This window comes from Anolis carolinensis, chromosome 5 (assembly GCF_035594765.1).
Source record: "Anolis carolinensis isolate JA03-04 chromosome 5, rAnoCar3.1.pri, whole genome shotgun sequence".
NCBI lineage: Eukaryota > Metazoa > Chordata > Lepidosauria > Squamata > Dactyloidae > Anolis > Anolis carolinensis.
Genome location: NC_085845.1, coordinates 164,285,335 through 164,312,538, shown reverse-complemented (window position 1 = coordinate 164,312,538; position 27,204 = coordinate 164,285,335). Strand labels below are relative to the sequence as shown.

General features: G+C 38.6%; 1 protein-coding gene across 3 annotated transcripts in view; it reads left to right on the top strand.

Moving 5' to 3' along the window:
- ntn4 (netrin 4) overlaps nt 1–26,955 on the top strand; it is an 89,209-nt gene extending 62,254 nt beyond the window's left edge. For 2 of the 3 annotated variants that reach the window (XM_062982824.1, XM_062982822.1), the window contains exons 3-10: nt 4,710–4,988; nt 9,888–10,014; nt 10,597–10,785; nt 12,353–12,566; nt 14,399–14,514; nt 16,041–16,109; nt 22,221–22,391; nt 24,754–26,955. In XM_062982824.1, coding sequence (XP_062838894.1) covers nt 4,710–4,988; nt 9,888–10,014; nt 10,597–10,785; nt 12,353–12,566; nt 14,399–14,514; nt 16,041–16,109; nt 22,221–22,391; nt 24,754–24,887 — 1,299 coding nt within the window. In that variant the 3' untranslated portion in view covers nt 24,888–26,955. The remainder of the gene's footprint in view (nt 1–4,709; nt 4,989–9,887; nt 10,015–10,596; nt 10,786–12,352; nt 12,567–14,398; nt 14,515–16,040; nt 16,110–22,220; nt 22,392–24,753) is intronic. The other variant, XM_062982823.1, reaches the window with a different exon arrangement.
- Nucleotides 26,956–27,204: the final 249 nt, after the last annotated feature.

The window sequence follows — 27,204 nt, the reverse complement described above, 5'->3', positions numbered from 1 at the left end:
TCAGGAGCGACTTGAGAAACTGCAAGTCGCTTCTGGTGTGAGAGAATTAGCTGTCTGCAGGTACCTTGCCCAGGGGACATCCGGATGTTTTGATGTTTTTACCATCCTTGTGGGAGGCTTCTCTCATGTCCCCACATGGAGATGGAGCTGTAGATGGAACTCATCCGCGCACTCTCCGGGTTTAATTCGAACTGGCAACCTTCAGATCAGCAACCCAACCTTCAAGTCAGCAGTCCTTGCTGGCACAAGGGTTTAATCCACTGCACCACCGGGGGCTCTGCTTGCCATGTTAAAAGAGATGCATCTTTGCCACAGCTTCTTCGGTTAATGGATCCTGGCTTAGGATAATTTTTCGGAAAGCCATTGGGAGGTGACAAAGCTTGCTGTGAGGGACCCAATTTCTAGCCTTGTGGAATAAACTGCATTAGGAACTCACAAGGCTCAACAGGTGTGATCAGAAATCTGTAATCCTTGCTCTCTCATGTGTGCAGAGTTATGGGAAAGAACCCGCTTAGATAGCGGATTTTTTAGCATGGACCATGCTTCCCCACTGAGGAGGCAAGATGCATATTTTGCTTTAAAACGTTTAACCAACATATAATCTATTTTTATTGTTCCCAGTCCAGTCTCCTGAGTAGAAGTTGAAAGCACAAGCAACTCCTGGAGCCTTTCCACTATGGAAGTTCTCTCCTTGTGCACACATGTTTTACCTCCTCCCCAATTACAGTTACTACAACTCAGTGCAATTGCCAGCTGCAGAGCTCCATAATACTTATCTGGGGAATGCCTGCTTTTTTACTTTTACATCTATAAATAGAATGTAGTTGGCCCAGTAAAATATCCAATGTGTGTTTTTCATATAGGAATAATAAAGGTTAAATGCTCATTGCTGTTTCAGATACTTTCTGTAATAAAATTGTATTAATATTGGGTAGGACTGGGTGTAAAGAAATTAGGCACGTGTGTGGCAGGACAAGTAGGTGGTCTTTAAGACAGGAGTACTAAAAACTTTTTGCCAGTTTCTGCAGAATTGCTCAAAAGTTGCAGCTGCACATGAACAAAACAGAAAGAAGGATAAAAAAAGGAAAGAGTCTCACTTATCCAACATAAACGGGCCGGCAGAACATTGGATAAGTGAATATGTTGGATAATAAGGAGAGATTAAGAAAAAGCCTATTAAACATCAAAATAGGTTATGATTTTACAAATTAAGCACCAAAACATTATGTTATACAACAAATTTGACAGAAAAAGTAGTTCATTACACATTAATGGTATGTAGTAATTACTGTATTAACTAATTTAGCACCAAAATATCATGATATATTGAAAACATTGACTACAAAAATGCGTTGGATAATCCAGAACGTTGGATAAGTGAGACTCTACTGTAATTGAAAGGAGGACAGTGCAGAGCACTAAAGCACAGTGACAGTCAATATTAATTTGCATTAAAAATGGGCAGACATAGGCATGTGAATCACAAGTAGCCTTAGAAGAGACTAGTCCCATAGTAGCTTCACGGAATAGCAAAAATAACCTCCAAAAGGCTACTACATTTAATTGCTTCCTAACCTTCTAACTTCTAGCTAGCTAACCTGGGCATTGCTAACTCATTAATCCATAGAGATGCACCATTCTCAGAAACCAATACAAGAACAGTCAAAGGAATGGGGGTAATGAATACATTAGGTTTCTTTAACTATAAAACTATAAAATGCAATATGTGAGATAGCTGTCAATTTGCTTGCTTACTTCACTGTGGAACTTTAAAGTTAGCAGGCTCTGCAAAACTTAGTTGTGAAAAACAGTGCCCAAATATTTTCTGCTCTTACTTCTCTTGTTTCAATGCCACAAACTTTCAAACATCTTATAGACTGATTCCCATGTATGATGCCTGACTATATAACATAATAATTTTGTTTGGAGCACAGGTAGGATGTACTCTTAAGGAGCCTGCTTCTGGAATTGTAGCGGCACAATGTGGACAACACTAGAGTCCATACATGGCCTCTGGCTATATATGTAGTAGAAAGAAAGTTATCTCAACAAGTCAATGTCATTCACTTGCATGTTCTCACTGTATGCAGAAGTAGCTAGTGCTGCTAAGCACATTTTCCCAGAAAGTACAAATCTTATAAAGTACAAAGATATTTTGTGTATCATTTTAATTTTGCTTTAATCAAAGTGTTAGTTCTCTCTCAAGCCAAATTTCTCAGCCTACATTTTCCATCATTCCCATGGAAAGGAAGGCAATGTCTAGAACTTGGATGGCCTCCAAGCCATTTTCTTTCATATCCGAAGGCATCTCACATTCACAAAGCTGCTAAGAAGTCATTGTAGTCAGAACTTTATGTCACTTAATTGGGATAAATAGAAAACCCTAAAGATGTACACAACTCTTGGCACTAAGATTTCTTTGAGTCTGTGTTCATACCTGCCTGATACAGCCTTTTTCATGGGTAAGTATAAAACTTTTAAGGGTTATACAAAGGGAAACAAAAGCCCTTTGAGATGTGTTACTAATTATTTAGATCTCTCATCAAAGGCACAACACTTTTACTCATGGCAAACAACTCAGGAGCTTTGTACTGCCTCTGCTTTTCCCAATCTAACATTTTCTCTATTTAAATTTTAACAGTCCTGTAAACAGAATGATGTAAACAGAGCAGGTATGGAGCAAGTGGCTATAAGAGAAAAATAATATGCTAAGTACATCTCTTTTATGCACTAAAATAGGTTTTTATTTCACATTAGAAAAAGCCATAAATAATTTCCTAACACCCTGCTTGTGCTTGTCTCTACCACACTGGCCACTGCCACATTTGGCATACTGACAAGGTGCACAAAAGCACACTACCTCCATTCAGTTCAGAAATGTAAATGCTCTAAATCCTTTTCTGTCGCCTTAGAACTCCTCTCCGCCCCAACTGCCCCCAGTCTTTTAAGGGAAGTCTGGCAGCTCTGGAAGGGAGCCAGATCTTGGCCAGGAGAGAAGCACAGCTAAAATGTTCAGGGGACAAAGAAGTGATTAGGCATGATGACACTAAATCAATATCACAATCTGCAGCCGTCAGAACTGACAGTTTCGTGAAGCGGTGGAATGATACGAATAATTAAGTCATCATCTTTAGTAAGAAAAAAGGCTTTTCACAACGGATGATGAAAGCTCTGTACATATGTCACATCCTTTACTTTACAAGGGGGTATGAATAACATAATTAGTTCCTCTGAAATATGTTGGCTATTCCTACTGAAAATAAGAAACAACCTTTTGTTTAAGGCCTTAAATTAAATTGGCTGAAATCTTAATATGTTGATTTATTCTGCCACAACAAAGGCGTGCTAATCTCAAATGTCTAATATCCCAAACCCACATCACTCCTTTGCTGCTGCACTCCCTTCTTCTCCAATGTCTCAGTTCATACAAGGTGTGTGTTTTATTCAAAGGAAAGAAACATAGCAATAAGATCATTACAGTTTACTACTATTGCACTGCAATCTCATATTGAATTAGCACACAAACAGAAGATCCCTGAGTTTGGGAGACACCCATAAACATGTGCTAGTCAACCTGAGAAAAGTGGAAGAAAGGTGTATCTCTTTCTCAATCTTGCAGTTTTAACCCAAGGTGCATGTACGTTGAAGAATTAATGCAATTTCACTCAACTTTAACTGGCATGGTTCAAAAGGCCTGGAGTTGTAGGCTTACAAGACCTTTAGACATTTCTGCTAAAGAGTGCTAGTGCCTCATCAAACTACAACTCACAGGACTCCATAGCATTGATCCATGGTAGTTAAAGTGGTAACAAACTGCTTCAATTCTACGTGTTGATGCACCTCATACGAAACTGGTAGTTTGTGCCGGGATGTGTGTGTGTGATAGGTTTTTCATCTTTTGAATCACTGAAGCCTATTGCTTCTTTGCTAAGGCTGCAAACACATTTGCCCTACCTGCAAGAGCCCTGATTTTTCATGAATAGGCCTTTCCATGACATAGGAGCAAATTCTAAAATCCTCACCTTTTTCTCAGAGCTGCGGTGGCGCAATGGGTAAACCTTTCTGCCGGCTGAACTGCTGAACTGAAGGTTGGGTTGCTGATCTGAAGGTTGCCAATTCGAATCCGTGAGATGGAGTGAGCTCCCGTCTGTCAGCTCTAGCTTCTGGGGACATGAGAGAAGCCTCCCAGCAGGATGGTAACGTGTCCGGGTGTCCCCTGGGCAATATATCTATAGACAGCCAATTCTCTCACACCAGAAGCAACTTGCAATATGTTCTCAAGTCACTTCTAACATGATAAAAAACAACCCTTTTTCTCAAGTACAGTTCAGGGAGACAGCCAGACATTTTAATTAGCAAACACTTATTTAGGTTCTTCTATCTAGCTTTTTTTATCGTGTCAGAAGCGAATTGAGACAAAGCGGCCGTGTACAGAGACGTTGCCCAGGGGACACCCGGACACGTTACCATCCTGCTGGGAGGCTTCTCTCATGTCCCTGCATGGGAAGCTAGGGCTGACAGATGGGAGCTCACCCCATCTCAGATTTGAACCTTTAACCTTCAGGTCAACAGATCAGCTGGCACAAGAGTTTAACCCATTGAGCCACTGCTAGCTAAGGCGTGATAGCAGTCCTGACTTTCAGCATTGTTATGACCACATTGTTGGCAATCCACTTTCTTGGTCACTTATTCTGTTTTATACATTCCAGGTTATATATCGGGCCCTATCATCACCGTATGCTGCTGATGACCCTTACAGCCCTGAAGCTCAGGCCCAGTTGAAGATCACTAACCTTCGAGTGCAATTGCTTAAGCAACAATCCTGTCCCTGCCACAGCAATGACTTGAATGCAAAACCTCCACAGCTGAACTACTACGCAATCTATGATTTTATTGTAAAGGGGAGCTGTTTCTGTAATGGCCATGCGGACCACTGTGTGCCCATCAAAGGATTCAGGCCCGTTAAAGCAGCAGGAGTCTTCCATGCAGTAAGTTTATGTTATGTTATCTTTGCAAAAGAAAAAGAAAAAAGAATTTTAGACGGACAGATCAGACTTTGAAGGGGCATCAGCACTCTTTGGCAGAGAAGGCTAAGAACCCTTGTAAAATTACCATTTCCACGATTCCATAGCACTGAGCCATTGCGGTTACAGTTGTGTCAAATTGTATTAACTATATTGTATAGATGCACCCTGAATCTCATATTGCCCATCCTTTATTTAGATTGTCAAGTTTTTTATTTTCTCAGCATGCATTCCTATAACGTTTACTACACTAAGTGTGGTATAATGTTTAAAAGATCCATCAGTATATACAGTAATTAAAAGGGGGTCCAGACAAACTAGCCAACTACTAGCTAGTTAGGTATGTACATGCAAGAACAGAAGCCATGAAATATTTCCTAAAATATAGACAGTTTGAAAAGAAGTAACTGAATATATTAATTCATGAATCAAGAGGCAATGGAAGGAAACATGCCCTAGCAACTGTCTTCGTGTGTGAAAATCTGGCTCTCATTCATCTTACACAAGTCAACTTTTGTCACAGTGTTTGCCTTGTATAGCATATTGAGCGATGTTACCAGAGAGCTGTCAAGTGAAGAAGGAAAGCAGTCTGAGAGGGAAGTAAAATGGAAAGACCCCATGACAGTATGAAAAATAGTGAGGGGCAAACAAATTCTGAGCAAATGAACTCCCTTGTGTCAGTTCACAAAACAACAAAACATCCTGGAAAAAACATGCCTTGTTAGGAATGCCTCATAAAGATCCAAAACAGCAATGCTTTGGTAGTATGACGGTAAATGGAAACTGGAAATGTTTCCACTATAGTTCACAGCTGTTAACAAGTCAAACCAGGGGCAGACAAATAATAGTTCAAGTGCAGAATTATACCCTAATATAACAAGGATTACTTTTCATTAATTCCACTTCAGTTTCTTCTACTTTTTATTTTCAAAAGTTGCACTCTTATTGTTTATAGCTGGGTGACCTGAACTGTAAATCTTGACATTCTGTCTGAGGTCCCATGCACACTGCCATTACAAAGCAGATTGAACTGGATTATATGGCAATCTAGACTCATATAATACAGTCAACACAGTTCAATCTGTATTATATGGCAGTGTAGATGGGACCTGACTGTGCAGTGACTCTGACAGCAATATAATGCTTTCAATAATCACATACATAGATACTTCTAGAAACAATTGCCAGGTACTTATTTCTCTTACAGCCTTTAAAATTAAAAGAGGTTTTGTCATTACTTCAGTAGAATGGGATAACAACAACAATAACAACAACAACAACTTTATTTTTGTTTCCCACCTCCATGTCCTTGAAGGCACTTAGGGCAGCTTACATGGGGACAAGCCCGATCAACATAGTGTAAAGTAGTACAATAAAATTCATGAAATGACATCATAAAACAATATAAAGCAAACAGCATCATAACACAGTATAAAACAACCATCGAGCAAACAATCAGTAGCCTGATATAGTAAACATTTACTGGGTTTGGGTGGGCGGGCTGGTGCAATCGGTTGCAAGGACAGGGCTGATGGATAAAGTGCAAAGGTCAGATGACAGAATTAGGAGTAGATGGGCAAGAAGGGCAATATGAAGTAGAATACTATATCTATGGGCAGGGGACAATAGTAAAGTGCAGGGAATAGATCTTGGGTCAAAGCTGAGGCCAAAAATATCTGGGGAACTGACTAATCAAAAGCACAGTGGAACAAGTAGCTCTAAATAAACTATAATAATTTTGGCCCTTAGAGTTAAAAATGATCTTTTACAAAACATCTAAAAAATTTCCCTTATGCCTCCAAAATAGGTAATATTTATAGGATGTAGTGGGCATTTCCATATCTTTGGGTTGCTCCTGCATTTTCCGTGATCTCAAAACATTTTGGAAAATGTTTCCAAAAAAGGTGTGGTGGGGTTGCCTCAAAATGTCCCAAAATGCTTCCTAGAAGCCTAGAAAGATCCAAAACATGTCCTTATGTCCCATATGGCCCCCCAGTTTTTCACAGTTACCTGCCTGTGGTTTAGACACTTAACTGCAGAGCTAATTAACCTCAATCTGTACAGAAGTTAGGAATTGATAAAGAAAGAAATAACTGTAGCCAATAGGCACAAATACGATGCAAGTTTATATGTCATATGGCCTGTGAAGCATCGTTTATGCTTCAGTTGTTTCCATTTACCTGGGAGAAATCCCACAGTAACACCAATGTTATTTACTAGACATTTAGGACTGTTCTGCTACTGATTCAGTTAGTTCCAGAGAGTTCCTTTTAAAGATGTTTTGTTTGCAAAGAGGCACAATACTCCAGCATTGTGAAGCTAGCAGGCATCAAGTGGAAGTGTATCTGCCAAATCCCCATGGGTCCATGTATACAGTGTAACACAAGTGGAAGAGAAGGTGTTGACAAATAGCTTCAAGCAACTGAGGCAACCCAGATGTTATAGTGGAAGTCGAAATGCCCCTGGGATCACTGCCCACTCTGATATGAAGGAAGTTTCTTCTGGATACAAATACTGTATAATGAAGTGTCAGAGATTATAAAGTACCATGTATCACAATAATATAATCTGGGCAAACACATTTACTCTTTCTTTAAAAAGTTGTAAATAAGAGAGCAAAGAAGCATTCAGAAAGTATTTGTGAGCAGCAGCCTGAATATAACTTCATCAGGAGTCTTTCTATTTCTCCCTCCTCCTCTATTATGATTTATCTTGGCTTTCTGATTACTCACATTTTCTTGATAAGAGCAGTTTTCTCTGGAGTTCAAGTACAGATTAAGAAGTTCATGCAGATCTACTAAGTTTATGTTTTTGCTATATATGCCTTACAAAAAGGAACATGCTATCACATCCATACTGGTCTCCCTGGCTCCATTATATCCCAGCAATAAAATATATTAATCTATTGCACTGAAATGTTTTTTTGTAATTATACTTCAGTAGACATGGTGAAGAAGTTTTCCAAAATGAATCATTGCTGTAAGTTAGGGGTCCTCAAACTTTTCAAACAGAGAACCAGTTAATGGTCCCCAGACTGTTGAGGAGCCAGACTATAGTTTGAAAAAAACACTAACAAATTCCTATGCACTGCACATATCTTATTTGAAGTAAAAAAAATATGAAAGAACAATACAATATTTAAAATGAAGATCAATTTTAACCAATATAAACTGACCAGTATTGCAATGGGAAGTATGGGCCTGGTTTTGGCCGACAAGATAGTCAAGTTAATTAGGATTATTGTTGTTTTGTTATTTCAAGTCCTTCCAGACTTAGGACAATGCTAAGTCTAAAGTTTAGAGCAGGGTGAGTAAATGGCCTAGTGCAATCAAAACAATATTATCTAGGCATAACAAAGAGGCTTGTGCAGGCTTGAGGAAACTCCTAAGTTTTGCAGAAATCACTCCTTCCTTCTCAACAAGGATAATGGTATTCAGTAACCCAAAGATGCTGCTCAGCTGACTCAGAAATATATATATATATATATATATATATATATATATATATATATATATATATATATAAAAATAGGGAGAATTATAACACTGTGAAATAATACATAATGGATGTAGCTAGTATTTCAGGTTTGGTACTCAAATAATGTTTAGGGTTTGGAGAGAACGGATTATTTCATTGGATAGAATTTTTAAAACAATTTCAAGTGCTTTGGGTGTTTCATATATATTACTTCTATAAAACCTACCACTGAAAGATAGACAAACTGCAGCCATGGAGAAGTAGATGAGGTGAGATTTAAAATTGGGACTTTCCAACAGATATTCTTCACATTGTGGCAGACCTCCACAGAACTCATTTCCATTATAAGTAGTTGTTACTGATTACCATTTATTAAGTCCTGTACAGCTTGCTGCTATCTAAATAAGTGCAAGGATACAGCTTATGTTTTTTTCTTTTCCCATTTCTTTCTAAAGGTAATTCCTTGTTTCCAAAACACCATCCAAGAGCTTGCTGGGTAACAATCATATGCATAAATGGGTATACCAGTGTAAAGTTTGGGATGCTCAGGTCCCCTATACAAGGATGACTTATGCCTGAAAGTTGGGCAATAGTACTAGATCCTGAGATCCCTCTTCATACATTTGAGTCATCTGAGTCTTCCTGTTCATGCTGAATATGCTGTCACTACTACAATGCTAGCATTTGCTATTTCCTACTCTGGCACTACAGCATGTAGATACTCAGGAAATATTATGTGAAGCGTTAGGTCTTTCTTATTTTGTAGCTGTACTTTAGAACCAAATAAAATAGTAATGCTACCAAGTGTATGCCAAAATCATTATACTGTACTGAACAAGGATTCACTTGGTGGTGAACAGAAACATCAGTTTATTCAAGCTATATATTCCCTACTTCTCTGTGAGATTCAGAAGGGGCTGAGCCTGAGAATAGCTACACATATGAAATACACAGCAACATAAAATGAAGGACTGTGCCAATATTGTTTATCTGTAGAAAGAAGTGAACAGTGGTTACTTGTTTATATTGAGCTAGACAAACTTTTTCAAGAATATTTTCTAATGTTAAATGACAAAATACTGTTGCAAAGATGTATCCAGCATTATATATCAGAATCGCAACTACTATGAAGAAGATATCTTCCTAGCTGTGACAGGTACTTTGTAAAGTCTATGCTGCGAAAAAAAAATTGCTACAACTATTACTCTCAATTCAAGAAGGAATACTTATACACTGTGTAAACTGCAGGATTGTCCTCACACCCAGTTTCCTATGTGCATTCCTAGTTTCCTTTGAAAGAATATATCCTTATCACATATAGTCTGAATCATTTGTGTAGCAGGTATATTTGCATGTTTGTTTGCTTAGTTTGTTTCCCACTGTTAGGTCCATGGAAGATGCATGTGCAAACACAACACTGCAGGGACCCACTGTCAGCACTGCGCTCCTCTCTACAATGACCAGCCTTGGCAAGCTGCAAATGGCAAAACAGGAGCCCCAAATGAATGCAGATGTAAGTAGCAAATTAAAATTCATACAATTTTTTCAAGTCTATGATAAATGGAATTCCTTTCTATCCCTGTTCTTCTTATATTTCCAAAATCCAAGCAATTCCATCAGTTAGCAAGACAAAATTACAATCCACTTCCATATTACATTTAAACATTGGCATTTACAAAAATGTTAATATGCATTTTACCAAAAGGCAAACTATTTGTTTGGCATCATTTTAGAATCCAGGATGGGTTATTCATATTGACATAGGATACCTAAATAATTATACTGGACATTAAAAAACTTAGTTAAAGCACTTTCCAAAAACAGAAAAATATACTGTAAATAAATAGCATGGCAAGAAGCCTTGCTGAAATTTAATTAATATATACTTTGTACGATGTAGCAATTTCATATCCTTTCAGTTAATTTGACTGAAAATAGCAATGAGCACATTTTAGGAACATCTTCAGACTAGCAATGCATTTGATTTCATTTACAGTAATTTTCATGGATGCCCCCCCCCCCCCGGCATTATTTTGTAAATATTAACAGCAGCAAGTTTAATGTATCCTTGTAAAAAATCTTGGCTATGTTTCAGCCTGTAAGTGCAATGGGCATTCTGACACTTGCCACTTTGACATGGACACATGGCTGGCATCAGGAAACCAAAGTGGTGGAGTCTGTGATAATTGTCAACACAATACTGAAGGACAACATTGCCAGCGTTGCAAACCAGGCTACTACCGAGACCTTCGAAGGCCATTTTCTGCTCCAGATGCCTGTAAATGTAAGATAACATTAATATGCATTCTTCTTATGTCCTAGCAGGCAGTATTAAGTTTCTCATCGTCACATCTGTAAATGGATGAACAAGTCAATATCTCATTAGGCAACAGCCATTCATTGTATCCTACAGAATTCATGTGTACACATATGAATGAAAGACAGGAAAGCTTCACCCAAGGACCCCTTTGTTAAAAGCTTAAGTTAGTTACAGATTCTCTGAATGGCCTTGTAAACAGGACCTGTTCAAGTAACACAAATCTTCCCAGTTATATCTGTTTAAGGACTCTTTAGAAGCACATACTCAGCTAAGCTTAAAAAGGTTACTTGCCTAGACTAAGTCCCCAAATCTATGCTGAGTGAGGGATTCTGGGAGTTTAAATCTAAAAAATAACTTTTCCAGTCTCTAGATGCATTAAATGACAGTAGTTCCCTTAATTATAGCAGCCCAGATTGTAATTATAACAGTTGCTGCAATGCTGTGCCAGATATGCAACTCACTAGTTCACACATAACACTGTTGAAAGGAACACTTGGACTTGTGTTTCTTTGAGCCCATAAAATACCAGCAAACTGATATTCAGTATCGATTCCATGTCTAAAATATATAGAAGGTAATCCACATACATAGTACTCAGTTGCAAGGATGAATAAATAATTTGTATGCTGCACACACAAAAAATCTATCTAGATGATAAAAACATTTCCTCACAACAGAGACTCATCCTGAAAGTGTTCTTTTCTGACTTTTTCTTCTTGATCAATTCACTGGTACTATTTCAGCAAGAACTACGGATTCAAAGGAAATGCTTTTCAGCTGTTGCCTGTAACCAAGTCATGATGAGCTTCATTTCTGGGCAGCTCTCCCAGTTTCATCTTCAGCTGCTATCATCTGTATAAAGTCTGCATGAATGGAGTCAGAGTGACACATGATAGAGCCAACACAGTAGACAGATATTTCCTGCATGAAATTGTTCTGTTAGAGATGGTTCTCTCCACTTGGATAAAGAGTGAGGAGCCTTTTGGATAGCTCCAAGTAAAAAAGAAAGCTTTGAGCAGACAGATCACAGTCTCAATTGGGAAATGATAGCCCTTGTGTCTTGTTTAGTTTATGATGATAACTTTTTTGATAACCTCTTTTTCATATATAGCAGAGAATAGAACTCTGAAGCTATTCCCAGTTCAGGTCAAGACTTTTGTTCAGTCACTGGGAAACAAGGAAAATGAAAAAGCTGTAAGGTCAAAACAAATGAAAGGGTTGTTAAAGTAATCCTTAGCCACACTAAGCATAATCTTAGTAAGCAGTGTGTAATATTTGTTCAGGAGTCAGTATTTACTAGATAAAGTAAGTCGTTCCCTTATTTAGCATGGTAAACACTGCCAGAATGCTTGAAGGTTACACAGATTGTCCCCCGCTCTCCTATTTTAACTACCTGTATGAGTATTTAAGATGTTACTGCAAAGTAATCTGAGATTATTTAAAATGTGATTGGCCTTTTATAGTTATTAAATTGAATGCACCCCCCCCAAAAAAAGCGAAGTAATTCTTTGAGTCTGTGTTAATTTTACAGTGTGCTCCTGTCACCCGATTGGATCCGCAGTGCTTCCCTTTAGCAATAGCACCTTCTGTGATCCCAGTAATGGTGATTGTCCCTGCAAACCTGGAGTGGCTGGTCCTCAATGCGATAGATGCATGGTAGGATACTGGGGTTTCGGAGACTATGGCTGCCAGCCATGTGATTGCGCAGGAAGCTGTGACTCATTGAATGGTGACTGCATCAGTAGGTGAGTGATCAGACATTGCCACATGTGATCAGACACCATTTGGACAAGAAATATCTGTTTGAAATGGAAATGATAAAATTACAGAAATCTCAAAACATATCCTGGAAAAGTTGGGCTTTTTTCACAACCACAACTCATGCTCATTACTTTCTGGACAATAGTAAAATGAATATAGGCTGAACTGTCTTGACTGGGAGAAATATGCATAAAAATATGGAACAATTGCTTTTTACCTGTCGTTTGCCTTGAAGCTATTAAGGTTTGAAAATCAGTTGGTTTGTGTCAGATTTCACCCAAAATCACTGAAAATTAAATTTTGAAACTTCAAAAGTATCAGTTGTAATGGTGATACATGATTCAGATCTAGAAATTACACTTCTTCTAAGACAGGAGATGGAAGAATTGCCACTTCAAATAGTATTGAAACATGGAGAAAGGAAGTGCAAAACATATTATTTTGTTGGCCCTAGAAATATACAAATCACTCCTGAATAACTCTAACAAACTTTAGGTTATGAATGGAGTATCAGTTTATCTCTCAATTTGGAAATCACTGGCTCAGAGAAATTTTAAACAAAAATGAAGCTCCAATATTCCTAAGCTGTTTCTACATATTCTGTGATTTTATTGCATTTCTTTAAATCTGCTGATTTGTTACTCAATTTTTTTTACATTCAAACATCTCTGGAACAATTCAAAGATGGTTGCTTATTGGGGCATTGCTACCCAGTTATGACTTCCTGGTCTTTTAGATATAGTTTGAAATTCTGGAGCTCTCATGCTGAGGGTTTTAGATGGTGAGTATTGTAAGTGATTGAAGAACATCTTGGTTTGAGTGCAAAGACCAGTGGTTCTCAACCTGTCGATCCCCAGATGTTTTGGCCTTCAACTCCCAGAAATCCTAACAGCTGGTAAACTGGCTGGGATTTCTGGGAGTTGTAGGCCTAAACACCTGGGGACCCACAGGTTGAGAGCCACTGGCAAAGACAATGGAGATTGAAACTCTAATATTTAAATAGCAAAAATCCCACAGAGTCATTTCAGAATCAGATCAAGTTGTAATCCCTGAGATGCCAAAGCAGAACAAACCATATAAGGGTCGACACAGAATGCTGAATTCTCTGCCTTGCCAAAACTATACATAGAGATCCTTTTATAGATACTGTGCATTCTACAACACATAGGCTTTCATTATATATATCTCAAATGTTTCCAGAACAAATGTACCACTAAGCATAAACGACAGATATTTATGTATCAAATTATATATTTTTTTCCAGGTATTGCCAATATAAATCCAATTAGAATTAGTTGAACGGTAATAAAGTTGGACTGGAAATGGATCCACAGTGTATGTAGTTCCTATATGAATTCACTCAAACTCCCAACTTTACCTTACTTTTCAATCTTTTTATGGCCTTTTCAATAGGCTATGATCATAGATACAGGGACAAAGGAGAACCAGTTGTTTCAGCAGCTCCTATGGGGCCATTGCCTAGTGCAAGAAATTAATTCAGGGCAAATGGTGATAAGATGGGTTGACTCAGTCAAGGAAGACATGGCCTTGGGTTTCCAGGGCTAGGAGGAACAGGATATCTTGAAGGTCTCATTCACAGAGTACTGTAATGTGAAGCCAACTTGACAGCAGTTAACAGTAACAAAATAGCTTTGCTGACAGCATATTTCCATATTTTGGAAACATGAATGCCAACACAATCTGCTATTTTTCCTATCTGCTTCTGATTTCCTAAGTGTTGCTGAGGCAACATGTAGGAATATGTTTAACTTATTTTGTGACTGAACATGTCACAATGTTTCTTTTTTAATTATAGCAGTGCAGCCATAGACTGGCACCATGAAATCCCTGGTTTTCATTCTACAGATAACAAAAGTGAACCTACATGGGGATGGGAGGATGAACAAGGATATTCTGCTCTTCGACATTCAGGTAAAAATATGAGCTCAAGGTATAAGTAGTAAAAAAACTGAAAAAAGGCAAGAAAATTAAACGCACTGAGACAAATCTACAAATAGATTCTCTTTGTTTCTGTGTGCCTTCGAGTCATTTCTGACTTTGAGACACTAAGGCATGACATTTTCTGGGCAAAATTTGTTCAGATGGGGTTTGGCTTTGTCTTCTTTTGAGGCTGAGAGAGTGTTTTCAGTCATATGAAAAAGAAAGAAATAGCAGTGGGAAAGCACAAGAGAGTTGTAAACAAGGGTAAAAAGGTAAAGGTTTCCCCTAACGTTAAGTCCAGTCGTGTCTGACTCTGGGGGTGTGGTGCTCATCTCCATTTCTAAACCGAAGAGCCGGCATTGTCTGTAGACACCTCCAAGGTCATGTGGCCGGCATGACTGCATGGAATGCCATTACCTTCCCACCTATTGATCTACTCACATTGGCATGTTTTCGAACTGCTAGGTTGGCAGAAGCTGGAGCTAACAGCAGTCGCTCACTCCGCTCTCTGGATTTGAAACTGGGACCTTTCGGTCTGCAAGTCCAGCAGCTCAGCGCCACCGGAGGCAGATCCCAATGCAATTCCGTAGATGACCCATGATGATTTCGCAATAAATGCATTATCTTAAAAACAACAATTCATTTTTAAAAATAGTATTTATTACATGCATTTCTTTTTAAAACAAGGAACATAAGGACTTAATGAACAAACTGCTGGAAGTGAAATAATTAGAAAATAGTTAGAAAAGTTTAATGGAATGGTTGTTCTGAGAGAAAGCAGGCCAGCCTTACCATTAGACCAAATGAGCTGATTACCTCAGAAAGGATATATGAAGGTGGTACAGAGAGATGTTGTATCCCTACAATTTCTTTGGAATCCAAAAGCTATTCTCCTATGTTGAAGACAAAATTCTCTGTCATATGGCCTACCCCAGTGGTGTTTTGGCCTATAACTCCCAGAAATCCCAAGCAGTTTACCAGCTGTCAGGATTTTTGGGAGTTGAAGGCCTAAACATCTGGGGACCCACAGGTTGAGAACCACTGGTTTACCCTGTCTCTTCTTACCCAGCCTAGTCCCTCCAGTGCAGTGTAGGATATGGTCCTTTTGCCCAAAGTTCAATTGCTATTTTAATTGGCTTCCTTTTAGGGGTTACCGTGGCGCAGTAGGTTAAACCGCTGAGCATCTGAACTTGCTGACCAAAACTCCCATCATTAGCCAACCTAGCAGTTCAAAGACATGCAGGTGTGAATAGATCAATAGGTACCTCTCTGGCGGGAAAGTAACGGTGCTCCATGCAAATATGCTGGCCACATGACCTAGGCGATGTCTATGGAAAACATTGTCCCTTCAGCTTAGACATGTAGATGAGCACCACCCCCAGAGTCAGATTTGACTAGATTTAATGTCAAGAGGAAACCTACCTATAGAGTTAGGAGATGGGCTACTTCATTCTTCACTTGAGATAGCAAAATGTCCTGGGACATCTCAAATAAAAAGTGCTTTTGTATTTCCATAGGAAAATGTGAATGCAAAGACCAGATTTTACGAAATTCCAAGATCTTTTGCAACATGAAATATACATATGGTGAGTAGAAATATATGTATATATTATTCAATTGACCTAACACTGTCAAGAGTTTAAAATGCTAATTTGTTCTATGGGTTGTTGTAAACTCAGGTTGATAGTAGGATGGAACTTGTGCAAATCTGATAGAACTTCACAAGTGATTGCTTTCTATGTGGCCAAATTACAAAGTTGTCATGAAGAAATCATAGGTAGAAGAAAGGTTTTTTAGGTACAATGATTGCTTAAGCATTATTTCAGGTCAGTCATAAAGGTGTTTGCATCCTTTGGTGCTATGTAAATGTTTATTACAATACCTTTGGCGTGGAGATACTTATCATACCCAAAAGTGAAATTGTTATGAATAAGAACAAAATAGCAGAGTTTGGTGGCTAGGTCTGTGGTTGCCCCAATCAGGATAGTATTCTTGATGCCCCACAGTTCGCCCTAGTGTAGGTTTTTAGTGTATAGAGATTCCACATTCATAGTGGCTACTATGATATTCTCTGGGATTTTCTTCAGGAAATCTGTTGCATTCTACAATTTAGAGGGTTGATCACATATGGACCACAAACTGTCCATATATCTCAACAATCAGGGCTCTGACAGTGGGTCTTCTGGATTGCCTTGTTTATGTATTGTGAGTAGTAAATAGAAGCTGTCCATTTGAATTCAGTTTTGTACATCAGTGAAGATTATTCTGAGTCAGGGCCGTAGCCAGAAAAAAATTTCGGGAGGGGTTTTGAAAATTTCGGGGGGGGGGGAGGGGGTTTGAACCCCTAGCACTCTCTCCCCCGGCTACAGACCTGTCAATATCTGCTTGAGATAGTGCCTGGAGGGACTCTTAATGTTTTGCGTCTCATAGGCTTAGCATGGGGATTTGGTTAACCAGTAAAAATTCATGAGTAAACCAAGTTTTTTTTTAACCTGAAAAATGGGGGGGAGGGGGTTGAACCCCTAACCCCCCCCCCCCTCGCTACAGGCCTGCTCTGAGTAATTTCTGTAGTTCCTTCAGAGAACTCTGTAAAATGTGGTGCCGGAAAGATGTCTCTCAAACCTCCTCTATGCAATCTGATTTGTTCATGATAACCAACCACATCTCATAGGATGTTGCTCTATCTGTTACAATGAAAGCCCTGCTTCTACTTCCATCAAAATATTTTCCACAAACAGCAGAGGAAGTGGTAGAACTCCACAAATATATCACTAAACGGTTTATGCACAATGTGCGTATGTTGACCCTTATGCATCCTGTGGGCTGCACCTTCTCATTTCTAGCTTATTTCAGCTGGGGGTGTCAGAGGGGCTAGATTTTTTTTTACATATTTGTAGGTGTCCCTGGTGGTGCAGCAGATTAAACCGCTGAGCTGCTGAACTTGCTGATCAAAAGTTCAATGGTTCGAATCTGGGGAGTGGGTGAGCTCCCGCTGTTAGCTTTAGCTTCTGCCAACCCAATAGTTCAAAAGCATGCAAATGTGAGTAGATCAATAGGTACCGCTCCGGCAGGAAGGTAACGGCACTCCATGCTGTCATGCTGGCCTCATGACCTTGGAGGTGTCTCCGGACAACGCCAGCTCTTCAGCTTAGAAATGGAGATGAGCACCAACCCCCAGAGTCAGACATGACTGGACTTAATGTCAGGGGAAAACTTTTGCCTTTCCTATGTTTGTGGATGGTTTCAGGCAGTTTCAGAACATTTTCAGGCAAAAAGAGAGCTTGAAAGTTGGCTTGATTATTTTTTTAACTAATAATAAATAATAAAACTTTATTTATACCCCGCCACCATCTCCCCGTGGGGACTCGGGGCGGCTTACATGGGGCAGAGGCTTCAAGGTCCAGAGCCAAACATTTGCTCCCCCTAAATTGCATGGATGCTCATTGGTTGTAGAAATGGCACTCAAACTCTGTAATCTACATTAGGGACCTTCGTGCATAACAAGAACTGCCCTGCATCACCCTTCTATAATGGGTGTATCCGCTAAAATGATGTACTTTGAGCTAGTGCAATAATACTGTGAATATAGCCCATGGATGAAATGGCAGGAAAGGCTTTATCTGTTCATGCCAGGCAGCTGATAAAGACATAGGCAGTCCTATTAGAATCAAGCTGTCAGTTCAAATGAAGATTAAATGCAAATTTTTGTCTGGCAGAACGTATCACAAAGGGCGTCTATGATTAATCACAATGAGGCCTTTGTTATGTTCATTCCCTGAGTTTTTCTTGGTGTAAATCAGGGTGGGCAAAGTGCAGCCCCATAGCCGCATGTGGCCTCACCTCTATTTTTGCATTTCTCAGCTCCATAATCTGCCTGGATGCCTTTCCCCTTGCCAAGCCCCCCCCCCCCCCCAAAAAAAAAAAAACCACAAAGTGAGCTGCTTCCCTTGGAAGCCTTCAGGAGCAAAAGTTCACTGTTGAAATAGGTTGCAGTTCTCTTCTACTGTTTAACATCAATATTTTTACATTTTTCAAAACCAGAAGTTGGCTGGTTTCATCCCAATGTGGATCTTTTGTTGGTTGGTAGTCTGTGCAGCTTCCACAGGGCCTAGGAGCAAACAAACTAACCCCCAGGTCTGCCACAGATGACAGAGTATTATTAAGGCAATTCAAGAGAATTACAAAAGTGATCTCTTTTTTTCTCATCCAATTAATAATTATGATTTCATTGCACAACAAAAGTGCTACTTAATGCTGATTTAATTTCATAATCTTTCAAAATTGTAGCTTTTCATGTCAAGAGTCAGACGCCAGTTAACATACAAAACAAAGTTTATTCCGAAGATAAGCCAAAAAATAACATAAACACAGGAAATATCCTTGAAACACTTCACTTTTCAGTGTTTCGAGAGTAGATTGGACAATAATAACTCAAAAACGAGCCACGCTAATTTCCCATGATGGCATTCAATAAAAAACTAAATAACGCTTCAATTCAGCTTTGGAAAACAAATAGAGTTAATTGCTGGAAAATAAACAAACTAGAAAAGCAGTAAAGCTGCTTCCACGGTGCAGATAAGCCGAGAGCCTCAAAGGGATGATGAATAGCCGTCGTCAGAAGAATCCAAGGTCAGGTCAGGAGGCAGCAGAAATTCCGAAAGACAAACCAATAGTCAGAAGCCGGGAATAGCCGTCAGTCAGAGGGCGTAGACAGAAGCCAGGTCAAATTCAATCCAAAGTCCGAAGAGGGTGCAGTCATCCAAAACAGGTCCACGATAAGACACAGCGAGAGCCAAGCCAGATGGTATCAGCAGATCCGAATCACAGTCCAAGTCCAGAAACACAGAGATCCCAATGGCGCCTCAGCAACACCTTGCCACACGCAAAGTGCAGTGGCCAAACATTACCATTTTATTCCCCTTCCTCCTGGGTGACCAAACACTCACACCCAAACACCAGGTGTCCCAAATCTACTCCGAGTCTGAACTCCACACAGCTAGAGCTCGTGGATCTGGAGTACCTAGCAATTCGTCGGAGTCCCAATCATCTTGCCCACACTTAGCCCCATGAACACTTAAAGAACCATCCTCCCTTCTCCAAGCATCCCAATTGGGATCAGCTCCTGCAGAAACCCCAGGTTCAGAAGTATCCATAAGCCCCAAATCCCCAGACATCTCCGGTGGCTGTGCCCATTCAGTGCCCGCTTCCCCAGCCACCACCTGTTCCTCAGCATCCATCTCCCCATCTGAATCTTCCTCAGGAGATCCCCCATATAGCTCTCTAAGTCGCTTCCTGCGCAACTCCTCCAGTGAACCCTCATCACGAGGGTTTTTTCTTCCTTTCCGAATTCCATCACCATCAACCATAATCCCCGAAGGCGCAGTCACAACACTTCAGGTCACACAATATATCCATTAAAAACTGAGCAGAAATAACATACCTAAGAAGTTCAATTTACTGTTTTCCCCTACATTCTGGGCCAAACCTTGAGAATATTAGAGGCATTTCCTGTGGTCGCAACTGCATTTATCAGTCCAATTAATTCAGATATTAGATGTAGCTTATATATACACTCCAGCATTCTAGACTGCAAATACAAACGGAAACTTTTTATCTAACCAGTCTAGATATTCAATTTAAGATTATTAATCTGGAGTAAAGCAGATAATACATTACTGTGCCCTTTAAATACAAGGTTCTAGCTGCCATTGCAAAAATATTCTTTCAAGCCACTTAAACCCAGTACTTACCAACATAGCTATCTTCAACACCATAAATGGTTTTGGGGCTGGCAAGAAATACTTGAACTTGTTAAAATTTCTGAAGGAGTAGTCTTCTGTTGCACCAAAACAAAGGCTCTTGTGCCAACTTTCTAGGTTGTTTTGAGTAGGTACCTTCCAGATTGTACAAAATGTTTGGCCTTTGATAGCTTGGAGAAGCAGTGTGGCTTCCCATTAACTCAGTACAGTAGAGTCTCACTTATCCAACATAAACGGGCCAGCAGAAGCTTGGATAAGCGAATATGTTGGATAATGAGAGATTAAGGAAAAGCCTATTAAACATCAAATTAGGTTATGATTTTACAAATTAAGCACCAAAACATCATGTTATACAACAAATTGGACAGAAAAAGTAGTTCAATACACAGTAATGCTATGTAGTAATTACTGTATTTATGAATTTAGCACCAAAATATAACGATTTATTGAAAACATTGACTACAAAAATGCGTTGGATAATCCAGAATGTTGGATAAGCGAGTGTTGGATAAGTGAGACTCTACTGTAGTTCTCAACCTGTGGGTCCTCAGGTGTTTTGGCCTACAAAGCCCAGAAATCCCAGCCAGTTTACCAGCTGTTAGGATTTCTGGGAGTTGAAGGCCAAAACATCCAGGGACCCACAGGTTGAGAACTGCTGATTTAGGCATGCTATCTCTGAGCAGTAATCCATCTCAATGCTAATCATTGTTAAGAATGAAGTCTAGGCACTTCATAAGCAGTTTCAGAGTTCAGAACACACAATCTGTGAACAGCTGTATGCCAACAGCACTTTCTACAAATTCGGTGATACCACAGTTGCATGGGTAGGATGAACACAGCATTCCTAGGTAATGAGCAGGCTTCTGCGTTTATCAGAAACCTCCTTTAAGTGAAATGTTGGAGTCGGTGAGCAGAGAAAAAGATGATGTTGGACACCATATAAAGTCCAAGTCTGCTCTTTGGGATAGTGTTAAATAGGAGAAAGAGTAACACAACTTGATTAGAGTCAGATGGTTCTAGTTAAAAAGGATCTCCAGTTGCAGCAAATCCTATTGGGATAAAGAAACAATGGTTGCTTTTTACTTGACAATGCAAAAGCTAGCAATTATTTGGACTTGCATCTAGAACAGGGCAGAATGCAAAAGAATATTGTGAAGGAAAAAACAGATATATAGATATATAAAAACACACACACATACACACATCTCTCCTTTCCTTTCCCATGTTTTGTCTACTACATGGAATTCTCTGGGTAGATTTTATCTTCCTCTTTGAGTCATGGAGAAATCTCTTTTACATACTTCCCCAATATAATGTGCTTATTGTACTATTTGCATTGTGGTGCCAATTAGAAGCTTCCTTTGAGAACAACTGATAGGCCTCCAACTTGAAAGCCATCCATGCATGACTTCAGTGGCTGGGTGGGGAACATTTTATCCCAAAACCTTTAGGACCCAATCTAACTCTGAATGGAGAGATTAGTTCTCCTTGCCAAAATATAAGTATTTAAAACTTGTAATGAGATGTGGCAGCCAAGCTACAGAAAAGAACCGTTTTATTCTGTAGATTTCTGCAGACCTGCAAAATGATGAGTAAGCAGTAGTTCCCAGTAACCCCAGTCGGAAGACGCAGCTGTGTTCCTAAAAACCAGGTCACTGAGCATAATACCATGTCTTTGGCAGAGCCTTAACTGGCTCATCAAGTACAAGATCTGGCAGAGTTTCTCTTTCACTGAATCACGTTCCGTTCTCCACATCCAATGAAGTATTTGGAAAGATTTCTATTTTGATTTGTTAGTAAACAAAGAGTGGTCATCCCAAAAGTGTAAAAATGGCTTTGCCTGTAGTATACACACCTCTCATATTCAACACAAATGAATATGACTTCACTGGAATAAAATATACATATATTCTTTCTTCTGAAACTGTCTTGACACAGTATTGAAGGCAAAGATTTTGTCAGCTCACGATAAAGGTTCCCATGCTGAGGTCAATGTGAAGATCCAGAAAGTACTGAAATCTACAAAACTTAAGATTTTCAGAGGAAAGCGGATTCTTTATCCAGAATCATGGACAAATAGAGGCTGCACTTGCCCAATACTTAATCCTGGTAGGTATTTATTGTAACAAGTACATTTTCATCAGTTGTATACTGACTTTTGTTTTGTACATTATTTCAGCAGAAGCTGGATAGCCATTTGTCAGGAGTACTTTGGTTATGTGTTCCTGCATGGCAAGGCGTTGGACTGAATGACCTTGTGGTGTCTTTCAATTTTATGATTTATTTCCAGCCTTTTTCAGCCTTTTAAAAAATGCACTTTATGCACAGATCTCCTTGTTATTTGCATGTTGGGATTTTTAAAAAGCATTACATAGATGCTACAGCAAACTAAACTGCCAATCATGGTTCTCTGTGATTAAGGTAATTTAATGTGATGCCAGACAACTCTTAATTTTAGCTTGATGTTGTACCTGTTACATCATGCAGTGATCAGCATGTTTAAATTCTACCACTTTTCAGAGTTGCACACATGCAGAATTTCCCCCCAACTGACTTTAATATAGACATAGTAGATAAAAGCAGATAGCATTCTTTAGAGAAATAAAAGAAGCACTCACAGCAACAGTTCTAATTGTCTAGGAGAGCAATATATACTACCACTGTAAGAAAGAAAACCCAGACCTAAACTTCTTAATCCAGCTCTGGTTGTGTTTGCAATTTTTGGTCTATGCATGACTAGTACTGCTTCCTCACCCATAATCTGGCATATCCAAGTGTGTGTCTGGGTTTACTTCCCAATTACATTTAAAAAGTACTCCTATTTGACCAACTGCATCTCCCTATATAAACCATTTCATGCACTGCGATCAGTGGAGGAGGCCATGCTCTCAGTCCCACCCTGTCACAAACACGGTTAGTGGGTGCGAAAGGGGAGGCTTTTCCGTGATCGCTTCCACCTGTGGAACTCCCTTCACAAAGAAGTAAAAATGGCCCCTATTTATTTATTTATTTATTTATTTATTTCCATCATTTCTATCCCGCCCTTCTCATCCGAAGGGACTTAGGGCGGCTCTACCCTCCTCTCCTTCAAAAAAACTTCTGAAAATGCACTGATGTACCTTAGCGTACGGAGAAGAGGAGGACTAGTACACCCCAAATCAATCTTACCGGAACAATGGTTACCTCATTTGTATCTTATTGATCCTACGGTATATTTTAAAGCATACCTGACGATAGGCACTTTCTATGCATCTTCGTCATCCAATTGTTCAGGGTACATGTTTTTAATGTAATTCATATTATTAGTGTAATTATTTGATTAATTGTATACTTCTTTTATTTTTATTTTTATTCTTTTTGTATGCCATAAGTTGACTGATGTTATTTTGTAGTTTTTGTATTATTTTGATGTGTTTGAATTTGTTTATGCATTATGCAGTTGTTTGCCTTTTTGTATGCAAACTGCCATGAGTCCCCTTGGCGAGAGAGGGCGGTTTATAAATAAAGTTTTATTATTATTATAGTAATCATCTGTATACGCAACTGTTTTGTAAGCACAGTTCTAGCCACATACAGGATAATATGCAGCAGCACAGAAGCATTCTGGGATCAAGCAGTGGTTTTGAAAAGAGACACAGTAGGACCCAGAATAGCTGCTCTCTTTTTGAGACAGGAATGTTATTTAGAAGTTTTACCATATGCTCCTGAGATGGAGTCTTTGGGTGAAATTATCATATAATGAAAATCCAAACCCTGGCAAAGTCTCTGTATGATCAAAATTACATGTTAAAGTTCAAAACGGACCAAAACAAAAACAAAAAAGGCAGGCTGAAATACCATATCGTGTGCTGGTCTTGTTGTGGGCAGCATTGTGGTAAAACATTAGCAAACGTTTGCCCTATCTCTGTCTCTCAGCCTAACTTATCTTACTAGAGGTACTCTGGGGATCAAAAGGCAAAACTTAATTATCATTCAGAGAGTTCTCTAGAAAGGGCAGGATACAGATGCAATAAATATATTTGTAAATATATTTGATAAGGAAATTGCCTTACAAACTTAAAAGCAAGATTTCCAAGAATCCTGGAAAATGTTTACGGCCTTGTAGACTAGGATAAAACAACTCATTTAACTTTTATTTTTATGCCCACAGATATAACCATTACATTTATTGAAGGATTCTATCTATATATCGTTTGTTAAAATTTGCACCCATGTGGCGATAGTTTATGACAAGTTAGTTTCAAGTACCCTCATATGTTACATTTACAACAATTATGTTGAAATAGTCTATATTTTTCTATATTATAAATTGCATTGGCTAGAAAATAATATAAAAATGCCTATTTTTTATTTCCAGTGTCTTTAAATAATTATCTCCCTCTCTCAACATACATTCCTTCTTAAGATTATGTACCTTTGATCTATACTGTTTAGCCACTGATCCAATAAATATCTGCTTATTTTATTGTAGGTCTGAAATACCTTGTGGCTGGATATGAAGATGTTCAATCAGGAAGACTGATAGTCAATATGAAAAGTTTTGTCCAGCAATGGAAACCAGCTTTAGGGAAAAAATTATTGGATATTTTAAAAGACTGTAGCTGAGAGTGCCGAACAAGGCATTTGTCCATACACGAAATGCAAACATGGAGAAAATAAGCTCTCTAAAATGAAAACTGGAATGTGAGGGAATAGTGCCAAATGTGTGTAAAGAGGTACTCCAATTTCCTAGCCTTTCACCCTGATTATAAACATAGTAACCGCTATTGCATCATTTATGAAAAGAAGAAGAGTGAAGCCCCTCCACCAGCCCTGCTTGAATGTAAATAGGTGTGTAGGAGGTATACCAGTCCCAAAAAATAGTGAACACATCCATCCATAAGCTGCACTCTTAGATCTTTTTCAGTTCCACCAATCACATTTTGGAGGAAGAGCAAGACTGTAAACAAAACTACACTCATGTATCTAATCTATTGGACTGATCTGCTTGAAAGTAAATGTCTTTAACTCAACAGAAGACTTCTTACAATAACAGCTTTTACATTATGTCTCGATAGTCAATGTGGACTTAGTATCTGGCTTTATCGGTGCTTTAATGGTCCACACTGAAGTATGTGGAACATCATAAAGTTATTTGAAAGTTGGAAGTTTATTTTCATGTTCTGCTTTAGAAGAATGAATGCATACTTAAATGACAGACAAAATAACTATCATGTACCATATCTGTTTAAATCTTAAGAACCAGTCAAATCCATTGGAATGCTTTTCTTTCACACTTCTGTATAAAACAAATAGGAATATTGTTTTGACTAGATATCCCTTGAAGACTATACATGTATGGAAATGACATGTATCTGTAGGAAAGATCCACCGGAAGGCACACAGATTCAGACTACATCAGTTCCCATTTAAATGAACTCAATAATATAATGAACAACCGAATTCGGTGAAAGTCAAGTATGACTAACTTAAAATGAATCCAGCCAATAAAACTGGTAATTCCAGCAGACCTTTATCCAACAGATTTTTGTGGAACATTCTTTAAAAGCAATTCAAGGATTGTCACTTGGAACACTTGGACATACCAGGTCACATTGTGTAGCCTCTGAAACCAACAGGGGTTTGTTTCAAACATCAGACCTTTGGGGACTATCATAAATGAAGAGAATTTATATTTTTGTGGGGTTTTTTAAATAAAAAGGCTGGTTCCATTATATGTAGTTACAAGTATAAATGGCAATGTCTCCATTATGGAGCATTACATGCATTTAAGTCTTTGATTACATAGAGCACTTTATTGTCTGCCTCTTACCAGTCTGAATTTTTTAATGTTCAGGAACAGATTATGGCACAAGAAAAAGTATTCTGAAACAGAAGCACTCCAAAACTGTTAGGACAAAATGACTAGTGTACTTCATACCTGGCAATTGCAACTCAGAAAATCTAAGGGTACATTTTGAAAAATTAATATATTTAGTGGGCTGCTGCGAGTTTTCTGGTCTGTATGGCCATGTTCCAGAAACATGGCCATACAGTCTGGAAACTCAAAACAACCTAGTGATTCTGGTCATTAAAGCCTTTGACAACTAATATATTTACTTTGAAGCCCCAAATTCAGACTAATAGCTTGATTCTATGGATATCAATTAGGATTGGACTATATATTATTGCGAAGAGAAATCTTTTAACAAAAATAATAAAACATCTGCTTGATGCAATGTGATAGACTTCAAAAACCATGATGGACTTAGCCTTTGTTTATAGCATCTAATTTTGAAAAATAAGTTCAAGTTTTCTTGTAAATGCAGTCGGTACCATGAATGGCTTCTGGACCAAGCAAAGGAGTCTCTACCCCATTCTGTCCATAATTTGCCAAGAATGAATTATCTTCCATTATTAGATTATAAAGATCTCTGGTAACAGATCTTTAAACCAGCACCAAAATGGTTCTACATACCTACAGAAATGCACACAAACCAACACACTTATCCACATATGTATGTATGTGCATGAAAGGCAAAAGAAGAGTTACAATGCTATTTAAAAATAAAACACCACACTGGGTCATGTCTATATTTTCTATTGTGGTCCTGTGGATTCACATAAATGATGCTGTTTTGAAATTTTGCTTTTGTATCTAATGTATATAATAAATATATGATTTCAAAAAATTTGTAGTGCAGGTATATATTGTACAGTATCTTCTCCAATGCTAAAATCTAAAGTGACAGTAGGCTACTATTAGATACTATAAGCAGGACTGTAGCCATGGGGGTGATAGGGGTTCAACCCGCTCCCATGAAAATTTTCAGATTTTTTTTTAAACCTGTTTTACTCATGAATTTTAACTGATTGACTAAATGCCCATGACTGTCCACTGAAGTTTATCAATGGAGCCTGATTTCTACATTATTTTGCGTTA